General features: G+C 67.3%; 1 protein-coding gene across 1 annotated transcript in view; it reads right to left on the bottom strand.

Moving 5' to 3' along the window:
• Positions 1-1,166: 1,166 nt before the first annotated feature.
• Positions 1,167-11,303, bottom strand: part of ATP8B2 (ATPase phospholipid transporting 8B2) — a 26,278-nt gene continuing 16,141 nt past the window's right edge. The window contains exons 13-28 of the mRNA XM_026658073.2: positions 10,935-11,143; positions 10,431-10,474; positions 10,066-10,231; positions 9,731-9,919; positions 9,182-9,297; positions 8,797-8,961; positions 8,592-8,703; positions 8,162-8,267; positions 7,880-8,036; positions 7,397-7,580; positions 6,919-7,142; positions 6,165-6,248; positions 5,480-5,725; positions 5,012-5,150; positions 4,452-4,582; positions 1,167-3,870 (exon numbers count right to left, since the gene is read on the bottom strand). Of these exons, the coding sequence (XP_026513858.1) occupies positions 3,586-3,870; positions 4,452-4,582; positions 5,012-5,150; positions 5,480-5,725; positions 6,165-6,248; positions 6,919-7,142; positions 7,397-7,580; positions 7,880-8,036; positions 8,162-8,267; positions 8,592-8,703; positions 8,797-8,961; positions 9,182-9,297; positions 9,731-9,919; positions 10,066-10,231; positions 10,431-10,474; positions 10,935-11,143 (2,557 nt within the window). The 3' untranslated portion in view covers positions 1,167-3,585. The remainder of the gene's footprint in view (positions 3,871-4,451; positions 4,583-5,011; positions 5,151-5,479; positions 5,726-6,164; positions 6,249-6,918; positions 7,143-7,396; positions 7,581-7,879; positions 8,037-8,161; positions 8,268-8,591; positions 8,704-8,796; positions 8,962-9,181; positions 9,298-9,730; positions 9,920-10,065; positions 10,232-10,430; positions 10,475-10,934; positions 11,144-11,303) is intronic.

Genomic DNA, 11,303 nt, shown 5'->3' with positions numbered 1-11,303 from the left:
GGCCCAGTCCCTTGGGCCAGCTCAGGCTAAACCATGGTCATGGGAACTTGCCCTGCTCCTGCATGCGACCGGCTCAGCCCCTGCAGGGGGGGGGGATACTCTCCACGTCTCCTGCGCCTGCCCAAGGCAGCACCGTTTATCTGCCACCCACAAAGCAGGAAGAATTTGGAATTTAAAATAAAGGGCATGAAATCCTGACCTCAGAGCGCCAGGCAGGTGACGCGCTGCCCGTGCAGCCGAGAGGTGGGTGCTCTAAGTGCCCGGGGGGCTAGCCTGCGGCTCTAGGGAAGGGGGCACAAAGCTGACCCGAAAGGCCAGCTGGGGCTCGAATGGGGCAGCTCAGAGCAGGCGGACGGGGGATTCTCCTGGGCAGTGAAGGGCTCAGGTTTGGGGGAACTTTTGCTCGTTAAACAAAACCTGAAGTTTGGGGGCTAGAACTGAGCTCACAGGTTCCCCCAGTAACACAGAGTTAAAATCCAGAGCCTGCCTACCCTGCTGGGTAAATGCCCCAGGCTGAGCCCCACACCCAGCTCTGCCACGGACCCCCCCCACCTGACTCTGGGGGCGTCACGCTCTCCAGCTCAGGCCCTGGCTGCAGAACAGATACTGAGAACAGAAACCTGAGCTGGGCTAATGGGGGGCGGGGACGGAGGCTCCACACCCCTTGCTCCTGATACAAACAGGGCCCTTGGATTCCACACACAGACTCAAGCCCTCGCCCCAGCATCACAAAAAACAAGGCGTTTCTACGCCGTGCAGATGCCATGACACTCGTGAAAATACCAGTGTAACTGATGCCTGCCTGAGTTTACAGAGAGCCTAAAACAGGAGCTCCACAAGGTGTGAACTGACCCTCACTCAGGCCCCGGTTTGTGTGTGCGAGCGACATTTGGCATTTCCCACATACCACAGAATTCAACTCGCCAGCTGCCAGAGGGGAGCTCGCACTGCAGAGCCCGGCGCGCGTGCAGGTGACGGCCTTACACGGAGACGCAACAAACGACCTGGTCCTGTATCTGCAGAGCACCCAGGGCCCGGGATGTGAGGAGTGGCCCGGGGGCAGGGCTGGAGGAGTCGGGGGCAAGCAGCAGCCCTCAGACACGGGCGGGGCCTTGGGCCCCTCCCCTTTCACGCTCAGAAAACAGAGGCTACGTGAGACGAGCTCAGAAAGAGACGTTTTTATAAAAGGCTATTTTTTTTTCTCTCTTTATACCCATAAAATGATACAATTCTGCAAGTATAGAAATGTGTAATAAATTATACGGACTGCTCCTCGGGCCCGGCCCAACGCCACCTCCCCCCCCGAACAAACAGAAAGAACCAAAAATAGATACTCTAGCACACGAGCGCCCAGCCAGCTCCCAAACAGACAGTTCCTCTTTGGTATAAAAGTCAGACTCCGGGGGCTGCTCCAGCCCTCGCCCCTTCCCAGAAGGGCTTAACACAACCACAGCAATGCCCGAGGATACTTCGACCTTCCAGAACCCAGCCCCCCTAGGGACTCTAGCACTTCACAGAGGGGAGGGAAACCGAGGCACAGAGCCCATCACAGCTGGGAATAGAACCCAGGAGTCCTGGCTCCCAGACCCCCCTCCCCCGTTCTAAGCACGTGGGTAGAGCTCTGTAGTCACCCCCAGCAGCCAGGAGTTGTAACCCTTGGGGGTGCCCTGTGACACCTCCCCCCCACCCGAACCTGCCCCTGGCTCGCAAGGCCCCTCACCTTCAAAGGCAGAATGGGATGGGGGGCATGAACACTGGATCCTTCCTCCCCCCCCCCATCGTATTTGGCACCCTGCACAGACAGATCAAGGGGAGGGAGGCGGGTGGATCAGGAGGCATCCCCCGCACAAACTGGCCTGGGCCCATTGGGCCCCCTCCCCAGGGGGCTTTTTCACCCCTCTGCCTCCAGCTGATCCCCACCCTAGGGGCCCCGGGATCTTTCCCAGCCTGGCCACAGCCCAGGGTCTCCGACATCCTGCAGCCTCAAGCAACTCTACCTCCGAGGGGCCCCCCAGGCTCTCGGGATCCACAGCAGCTGGGGGCACTGACAGCAGTGAGCCGGGCGTGGGCAGTGTGCGTGCCGGGGGCGGTACCGGTGGGGAGGGGCTGTGCAAAGGACAGGAGGAATGCATCACAAGAAGCGTGCGGAGGTGAGCTACGAATACGTGTGCGAGAGAAGGGCCGTGCACCTGCCAGTGCTGCATGAGCGGGTGGCCAGCACGCTGGGGGAGCGTGGACAGGAGGTGGATGGCTGGGGCACCCCAAGGAAGGTGGCTCAGGAGACACCCCCCCCCCCCGCCTATTCCCAGCACAGAGGGGAAGGGAAACAGGACCCAGAACACCCAGGCGATTGTGAAAGGCTCCCTGGTGCGGGGAATGAATCACAATCAGCCCGTCAACAACGCTGACCCCAGGACCCAGCCCCTTGCCTGAGCCTCTGGCACGCAGCAAAGAACTGGGGGGGGGGCTGGTTCCCCTTTCGAATCCATCAGCTGGGCTGGTCCCAGGACCTGGGCAAAGGTCGCAAGAGGCCAGAGCCAAGCTCAAACAGCTGGGGGGGGGGGGGGGAGTGCCAGCCAAGAGCCCCGTGGCTGCGCCCCCCCCCCCAAGCTGGGAGACCCTCAGGGCTGCCCCTGCAGCCAGGAACCCCCAGAGCCCGACTCAGGTCAGACATTGGGTATTTCCGTGGTCTTCCCACCACAGTTTTGCTCTGGTCTGTAATAGCTCCCTAGGGCCCAGTTCGCTCCCCAGCTCTGGCCCCGGCTCCAGGGGCCACAGCCCTCCAGCCCAGGGGCGGGCACTGACTGGGCGCAGCACCCAGGGGGTTGGGTCTCCGCCCAGCCACGTACGGTTTCACCATGTGTAGAAACCAGCTGGGGCAGAGGAGAGGGCCCAGCCTTGCGACAGCACCTGCCCTGTCCCAGAGAGGGCAGGGCCCATAATGCCTCCGTGCCAGGGCATCCCTCTCCCAGCCCAGGCTCCCCCCACCCCAGCCCATGCCCCCTGTGGGGCACCCAGGCAGCTCTGGGACTGACGCTGCCTGCGTGGGGAGAGCGTCTGTGCCCCTCTCTGCTCAGCCGGCTCCTCCCCGGGAGCAGCCAGTGCCCGCAGGGACAGAGAAGTCACTTTGTAAACGTGGGGGCTCCGTTTGTTGCTGCGTTTCTCATTTTATATATATATAAAAAAGACACATGTGGCAGCGGAGGGGGAGGGGGACACGCTGCCAAGCCCAGCTGCCCCCTGCCAGGCCCGGCCCTCCCCCTGTCTCCAGCATGTTACATTCGCGTGGGACTCAGGGTAGCTGTACACTCCGGGCGGGCGGATGTCCCGAGACAAGACGCTGCCGGCGCTCTCTGCGCCCGGGCTCCGGACGGGGGTGCCGCGCCAGGGCCGCCGGGCCGTCTGGACGGGGGTTTTTTGGTTACACGGTTGGCTGTGGTCCAGACTACGCCTCCAAACCTCAGCACCTGGAGCGCCTCCCAGGGCGCCCCTACCCCTTGCCAGCCGGGGTCCGCGTGGGAACAGCCGGGGGCACTGCCGGGCCGTCCAGCCCCTGGCGGGGGTGAGAATCGGAGCCCCCCAGCCTCACACCTTGAGCGGCTTGTCGGCCCCCCCGCCGGGGCTGCTGGCGGTGCTGTCTCCGCCCTTCTTCTTGCGCAGGGTCTCGATCCAGCTGGAGCTGGAGCGGGCGGCGAAGCTGGAGAGCGCCAGGGAGCTGAGCCGCATGTTCTTGCCCGACATGATGAGTTCGCCGAAGCCCTCCTGGTGGGAGAAGGCGTAGCCGGAGCGCCGCGAGCCGGTCCGCCCCACCCGCCGCATGCAGCGGTGCTGCGCCCGCTGCTTCTTCCGCACCAGCTGGGTATAGCGCACCTGGGGGGGGGGCAGAGTGAGACGCCCGGCCGAAGACCCCACAACCCGCCCTCCTGTGAGACTGCAGGGGAAAGGCCCAGCCAGGGTGACTGGTAGCCTGCCCGAGATACGCCCCCGTCCTCCCCTCCCCAGGCAGCTCCTGCAGAAGGCGCTGGTCAGAGACGGGGGCAGGAGCCGAAGCGGTGGGGACGTTCCAGTGAGGGGGCAGTAGCCTGGGGGTGGGGGAGGTGGAGCTGGCCCCTGCCCCACCATGAGATCACTCGGGGCAGACAACTCCCCCCCCAACCCTGGCCGAGGGGAGATGGATCCGGCCCCCATGCTCCATGGCGAGGCCTTTCCCGGTGCTGGTCAGAGGGAGCACTGCGGGGCAGCCCACCTGCCCTCAGCCAAGCATGGGGCGCTGGGGGCGAGGGACGTCCGATCTCTGGGGAGGGGCCCGCTCCACGCTGGGGGCGAGGGACATCCAATCTCTGGGGAGGGGCCCGCTCCACGCTGGGGGCGAGGGACGTCCGATCTCTGGGGAGGGGCCCGCTCCCCAATGGGGGACGCGCGAGGGCCCCGGCTCGGCCGCACGCGCTCACCGTGTCCGACAGCTCGGGCTTCAGGTCCAGCTTGAGGAAACGGAAGGCCACGACTGGCATGATGCAGACCACGGTGGTGAGGGTGATGGTGAGCCAGACCGTGGGCTGGGCCAGCGTGTTCTGGGCATTACCTGGGCAGCAGGAGGGGGAGAGACCTGAGAACCAGGCAGGGGGGAGCGGCCTGCCCCATTTCCCCTCCTCCCGCAGCAGGAGTCAGCAGAGAAATGAGGCTGTCACCGGGTCTCCCTCGGCCCCGGTGCTGGGGGAGCAGCAGAGCTCAGAGGGCACTGATCAGGAGGGGGAAGGGGCACCCCACCAACCACTGCCCTCGCCTGCCTTGGGGAGCCCCCCAGTGGGGTCAGGAGTGAATTTCCCCCCAGGTCAGATTGGCAGGCACCTTGGGGGGGGTCCCCTTCCTCTGCAGCGCGGGGCGTGGTCACCGGGGTACGTCTCATGCAGTTGGCCCCTGGCGTCGTGGGGACCTCGGGGACACCTCGGTCCCGCCTGCCCTCTGCCTGCGGCCCCCAGCCCCTCGGGCGAATGCAGCTGCTTGGACTCACCCACGAAGCGGAACTGGTTGGGGAACATCTGGAAGAGGCCGTCGCTGTGCATGGCGAAGAGGATGGCGAAGTACACAGCCAGGCTGCCCCAGATGAAGAAGTGGTTGATGGCCGTCCAGAACCCCGTGTCCAGCCCAATCTGGGGGAAGAGGGGAGAGCTCAGGGGGCAGCGCAGACAGGCTGCCGAGCCAGGCAGGGAGAGCCGATGGGCAGCCCCGGGGCAGTGCCCTCGGTCCCCCAGTGTCGCACAGGCCCACCGCCCTTCGCCGCGCACTCTGCCCAGCACTGAGATGCAGCCACCTCTGGGGTGGGGCATAGCAGCTGTTCAACAGCTTAGATCCAGGCTCCTCCGCTTCCTGGGCTAACGAGAGAAACGTCGGGCTGGAAGGGACCCGAGAGGCCACGGAGGCCGGAGGCAGAGCCGAATGCTGGCACCGCACGAGCCGGGGCTAGACAGGGGCAGCCCACCTGCACGCTGACCACGATCACCAGGGAGGTTGCCACGGTGACAGCGAAGGACTGGTAGTCGGCCAGCTGGGCGCCGTCGTCGCGGGTGGCATCGGCGAAGACCCCGTAGGGGATGAAGAACATGAGGACGGAGGTGTAGATGCCCTGGGCGATGCAGATGAAGAACTCCCGCTTGTTGAAGAGCAGGTTGAGCTGGCCCGGCTCGTAGAGCTTGGGGTACTCCATGCTGCGCTGCTCCGTCACGTCCTGGGGGGGCATGGCAGGGGTGAGCCTGGGGGCCCCCCGCCCAGGAGCAGCCCCCTGCAGGGAGACTGAGGGCTGGACAGGCCATGCACCGAGCCCACCTCTTGCCCCTGAGGAGGGGTCCCAGCAGGGCAGACGAGTCCCATGGGGGGAGGGAAACTCGCCCTGACCCCACCCGGCTGGGTTAGGGCCCACAGTGCCCAGGGTCCCAGAGATGGGGGAGCCCAGAGCCCGCCTCGGGCTGCTGCGGCCCTTCCAAGCGGCACCCCCAGAATTCCCTGTGTCCCCACCCGCGGCCCCTCTGCAGCGTGGGGGCTCCCTGCTGCCATCGCAGGCCACGAGGCTCCATGAGCACAGGAGACAGGCTGGGCCCCCCCAGCCAGCCACCCCCCCGCCTCACCCGAGCAAGAGCAGATCTCCACCCTGCCCCAGCCCCACGTACCTGGTCGAACACCCCCATGGCGAGCACGGGCAGCGAGGTGTAGACGATGTTGTACAGGGTGATGAAGTACTGGTCATAGACCGTCTGCCGAGAGAGGGGGGGGTCAGGCCGGGGGGGCGGGGAAAACACCCCTGCCCCACTGCACGCGGGAACGGGCGAGCAACCCGCCTTCCTGCCTCCGCGACACACGCGCCCCCCCCCAGCCGGCTACCCCCGGCTCTGTGCTCCCCCCAGCCAGACACCCCCGGCTCTGTGCTCCCCCCAGCCAGACACCCCCCGGCTCTGTGCTCCCCCCTGGCCATCCCCAAGTGCCGAAAGACCCAATGACCAGCCGGGTTCTCTCTGCCCCCCACAATGAACCAGCCCCGGGCAGGGTGGCCAGAAGGGAGCTCACCTGGGGCCTGCCAGTCCAAAAGCACCAGCCTGCCCTGCCTGGGCATCCTCCACCCTCTTCCAGCAAGGTAGGGAGGATGCAGCCATTGCAGGCCGGCGCTGGGCTGCCCCCGGGACCCCAGGTCTACACTCTGGGCCCCAGTCGCGTTGCAGCGGCTGGAGCTTTCGCCCGGGTTCAGTGCCAGCTGCTGACCCACGACAGGCTGGGCACTCGAGGCCCCAGCACAGCCCCCTCCCCCATCACCCTGCAGGGCAGGGCCCGTCCCTCCCCATGGCCACGCAGCACCCGGCACAGCGGGGCCCTGATCGGCCCCACGGCCTCGGGTAACCCTGCCCAGGACCCAGCAGCCTGGCACGGCACCTGGGCCGAGAAGCCGCAGAAGAACCCGAACCAGAAGTGGACCATGGTGAAGGCGAAGTTCTTGTAGAAGAAGTAGCAGAGGAATTTGCACATGCGCAGGTAGGACCAGCGGCCGTGCACCAGCAGGAGGCGCTGCAGGAACTTGAACTGGGAGAAGGAATAATCGGAAGCCAGCACGGCCTGGATGCCCTCCTGCCCGCTGATGCCCACGCCGATGTGGGCAGCTGTGGGGGGAAGAGACGTGTGGGTCAGCCGGGAACTCAGAGCAGCCCCACACAACGCCCTGCAGTGCGAGAACGGTGCTGCCCTGCCCTCCCCTTCCCGCCCGGCCCTGACCCCGCAGGCAGAGCCCCTCCCAACCCCAACCGTCCCCTCCCCTCCCCTCCCCCTGGCCCCGGCCCCACAGGCAGAGCCCATCCCCTCCCCTCCCCACCCCGCCCCGCCCCCGCCCGCCCGCGGCGCCCCCCCCCGCGCTCACTCTTGATCATGCTGACGTCATTGGCGCCGTCCCCGATGGCCAGCGTCACGGCCTTCTTGTACTTCTTCACCAGCTCCACCACCTGGGCCTTCTGCAGCGGGGTGACGCGGCAGCAGATCACAGCCTTGCAGGCGCAGGCCGTCTCCAGGAACTCCAGCTCCATGTCGGCCTCCAGCGCGTGGGCCTGTGGGGAGGGGCGCGGACGGGTGAGCGCCAGGGAAGCGCCCCAGAGACCCGCTCCACTCACAGGGGAGGGGGCTCACCTGAGCCCAGCAGGGACACCCAGCGTTGGGGGCAATCAGGGACAGCAAGGGAGCAATGGCAGGGGGTTACCGGTCGGGAGGGGGGCACCGGCAGAGTTGGGGGCAGCGTAGGGGGGAGCCGGGGCTGCGGGTCAGGACTGAGGGGCACCAGAAGGGGAGAGGAGAGTTTGCCCTCGGTAACACCGCTCCCCTCCCTGCCCGGCATCGCCGCGCCCCTTACCAGGCTGTGCCCGTTGATGACCAGGGCGTACTCGCCCGCGATGGCCTCCAGCACGGAGGTGAGCCGGGACGCCGACGAGGAAGAGGCGAGTTTCTCCTGGCAGGAGAAGCCGTTGCCCATGGAACGCGACGAGTCCGTCATCTTCTCCCGGGCTTTCCTGGGGGAGAGGAGACGGCTCAGCCGGGCTCCCGTCAGCAGCGCAGGGACCGGGATGGGGCGTCCTCCCTGCTCCCCCCAGCACCCCCTGTCCCAGGCCCCCCCGAGCCCCCGCCCAGCCCTCACCTGAGCTCCTCCCGCACCTCCAGCACCGTGTGGCCCGTCACGATGAACACCTCCGTCATGTCGTCCGTCAGCATCTTGCAGGAGTAGCCGATGTTCACGGCCGTCTCTGGGGAGGGGAGACGTGGGCTGAGCTGGGGAGCTTGTGCCCGAGCGCTGCCCCTCAGGCCCCCTGGGGAGCCTCCCACAAACCAGAGGGGATCAACTCTCCCAGCCCACTCCCCCTCTGCCTCACCCCAGACTTGATCACCCCTCCCCCCGTGACCCTGGGGGCACCCGGGCTTGGATTCCCGGCACCGCTGGCCATCAGATGCCTATGGGGGGTCCTGCCCCCCAGGCCAGAGGGGCTGGGTGCTCTGGCAGCGGAGACACCGGCAATGCCAGCCCAGAACGGCTCCCCTCCACCCAGCCCCCGGCGCAGAGCCAGCCTCACCTTGCTTGTCCCCGGTCAGCACCCAGATCTTGATGTTGGCCAGCGTTAGGATGGCAATGGTTTCAGGGACGCCCTGCTGCAGTTTGTCCTCAATGGCCGTGGCCCCCAGCAGCTGGGCAGAGAGAGGAGACAACAGTGATTCTGGGGCACCGCCTCGCGCCATGGCCCCGGCCTGCCCCTCGGGCGGCGCTCCCAGCCCACCTACCATCATGTCCCGCTCCACCTCCTCGTAGAGCCGGGCCAGCCGGTCCTCGCGGCCCTCGGAGGGCGTGCTGGCTCGCAGCAGCTGCTCGGCCCACTCCTCGTAGTACCCGTCCTCCAGGTCCTTGTAGGCCAGCACCAGCGTCCGCAGCCCCTCGCCGGCGTACTCCTGCGGGGCAGCGGGGGCGTCAGCCAGACGAGGGCCCAGGCCAGTCCCAGCGCGGTGGGGATGGGGGCCCCCCAGCCAGCCCTGCGGGGGGCAGAGTCTGGCAGCGACGCGCCCCACAGCAGCACCCAGGACCCCGGGTCGATTTGAGGCTGCCCTGTGATCCACCCAGCCCCCAAAGGATCGGGGCCCGCTGCGGCCAGCGCCCAAGACCCCCACTCACATTCAGATGGTCGGTGGTTACATTCAGCAGCTCGTGGTGGGCCGGGTGCAGCCGCTCCAGGAGGATGGTGTCGGCCCCTTTGCAGTACAGGCGGATCCGGCCCTCGGGGCTGCGCACTGGAGGGGAAGGAAGGAACTGCTGGGACATGCAGGGACCAGAGCGGCCAGAGACTCCCGAACCCAGCAGTGCCTGGGCCCAGCCAGGTCAACGTGCTCTCCCTGTCAGGGTCAGGCCCCCGGAGCTGAGGGAGGGGAGAGGGGAGCGTCTCTGGGGGGGCAGAGGCCCCCGTGTTCTCCAGCCCCACCCTGCTCACTGCATGGGGTCTGGCACGCTCGGTGGCTGGACCCCCAACCCATGGGGCCTGAGAGGCCAGCAGCCCTAACCCCTCCACAACCCCCGGCTCCCAGTCCCTGCGGCCGAGCCCCCTGCGCCCCCAGGCACAGACACTGCCAGTCCCCACAGGACCCTGCCCCGCCGCCCTCTGCCCCACTGGTCACAGGATCCCCCCCAAGCCTGCGCCATTCCCCACCCCCTCTGTGCCCGGCTCACCGATGACGGACATGCGCTTGCGGACGTTGTTGAAGTCCAGGATGGCCAGTAGCTGGTAGGTGACGGCCCGGCCCAGCTCCTGCACCGTGATTGTCTTGGGCGTGCGCGAGCGGAAGACGAAGCTGAAGTTCCTGGCGGCCGTGACCAGCGCCCCCTCATCCGGGGACTGCGCCTTGTAGTACAGCTCCCCTGGGGGGCACGGCGGGGGGGGGGTGGGTGTGTCAGCGCTGGGCCTCCACCACCAACGCCCCCCATGGGAGACGGGCCGAGCTCCCCTGCACCCCCAGGGGACAGCCCAAGCGCCCCCTGCCCGGAGCCCCCGGGAGGCCACCCACCTTCGCTCCTCTCCTCGGACATGACGGTGTGGCAGAGCGAGAGCAGGCGGAAGAACTCGTGCACGTGGGAGTTGCCGAGCTGCACAGCCTGCAGCAGGCTGGCGTCCCAGAACCGGAACCGCGGGTCGGCCAGCGGATTGAAGGAGAAGTCGACCGGCTCCGTCCTCTAGGGAGGGGGAGAGAGTTACCCCCCCCGTCCGGCCCCTGCCATGGCCAGGGTCACCCCAGAGCCTGCCCTCCGCCCAACACGGAGAGGCCTGGAGGGCAGGGCACCCCCTTGAAATGCAGAGACCACCCCCTGCACCCCAAGCCCCCTACGGAGCCCATCTCCCTGGGACTCCCCCCCGGGATGGGGCAGCTTGTACCTCTCCCAGCTCCGCCTTGTGCCCGAGCACGTCCAGCACGTCACCTGCAAACGCAGAGGGCAAAGGGTTAACGTGGGGACACCAGCCAGCACAGCACCGCGGGGGAGGGGGGGGCATGCTGGGAACCCCACCCCACCCCACAGGAGCCGCTCTCTCCCCAGGACAGAGCCGCCCAATGGAACGAGCAGCTGCCCCCGTCCCACCCCCCACAGACCGAGAACGGATGGACATGGGGGGGGGGGTAGCTCCTTTGGCAGCAGCCCCCCGGGGTGCAGCACCCACAGTGGCTGGTCCCCCCCAGAGCAGCTGCCTGGCATCCGCACGTCGAAGCTAGGACGGCCCTCGCAGGAGGGGTGTCCCAGCGCCCAGGGAGCTGGGGTGCACCCCACAGTAAGTGCCCCAGGGAGCAGAGGGGCCTGACCTGGGGATGGGGAGCGCCCCCACCAGGGCCGGGGGAAGACATCCTCTCCCCCTCCCACTGCCCAGCCCCCCGGCCCGGCTCACCGTAGCTGCGCCCGTTGATGGAGCACTTGCTGAAGATCATGATGTTCTGGGTGAGGGTGCCGGTCTTGTCCGAGAAGATGTACTCCACCTGCCCCAGCTCCTCGTTCAGCGTGGTGGTGCGGGCCTCGGCCGGCGTCTGCCGCTGCGCGCAGTACATCTTCTTGTCCCAGTTGATGAAGTAGCTGTGGCCAAGGCGGATCACTTCCACGCTGCACACGGGGAGGGAGGGGACACAGGGCTCGGCACAGCTGGGCGGGCAGCACCCCCCGGGGGAGCAACTCGCTGCCGCCAGCCATGAACCCCACAGCACCCCCGGCGCGTCCATCAGCTAAGCCATTTCACAGGGTCGGCACTTACCCTACGTCACCC

Source organism: Terrapene carolina, unplaced genomic scaffold (assembly GCF_002925995.2).
Source record: "Terrapene carolina triunguis isolate 2854851 unplaced genomic scaffold, T_m_triunguis-2.0 Scaffold397, whole genome shotgun sequence".
NCBI lineage: Eukaryota > Metazoa > Chordata > Testudines > Emydidae > Terrapene > Terrapene triunguis.
This window is presented reverse-complemented; position numbering and strand designations above follow the sequence as displayed.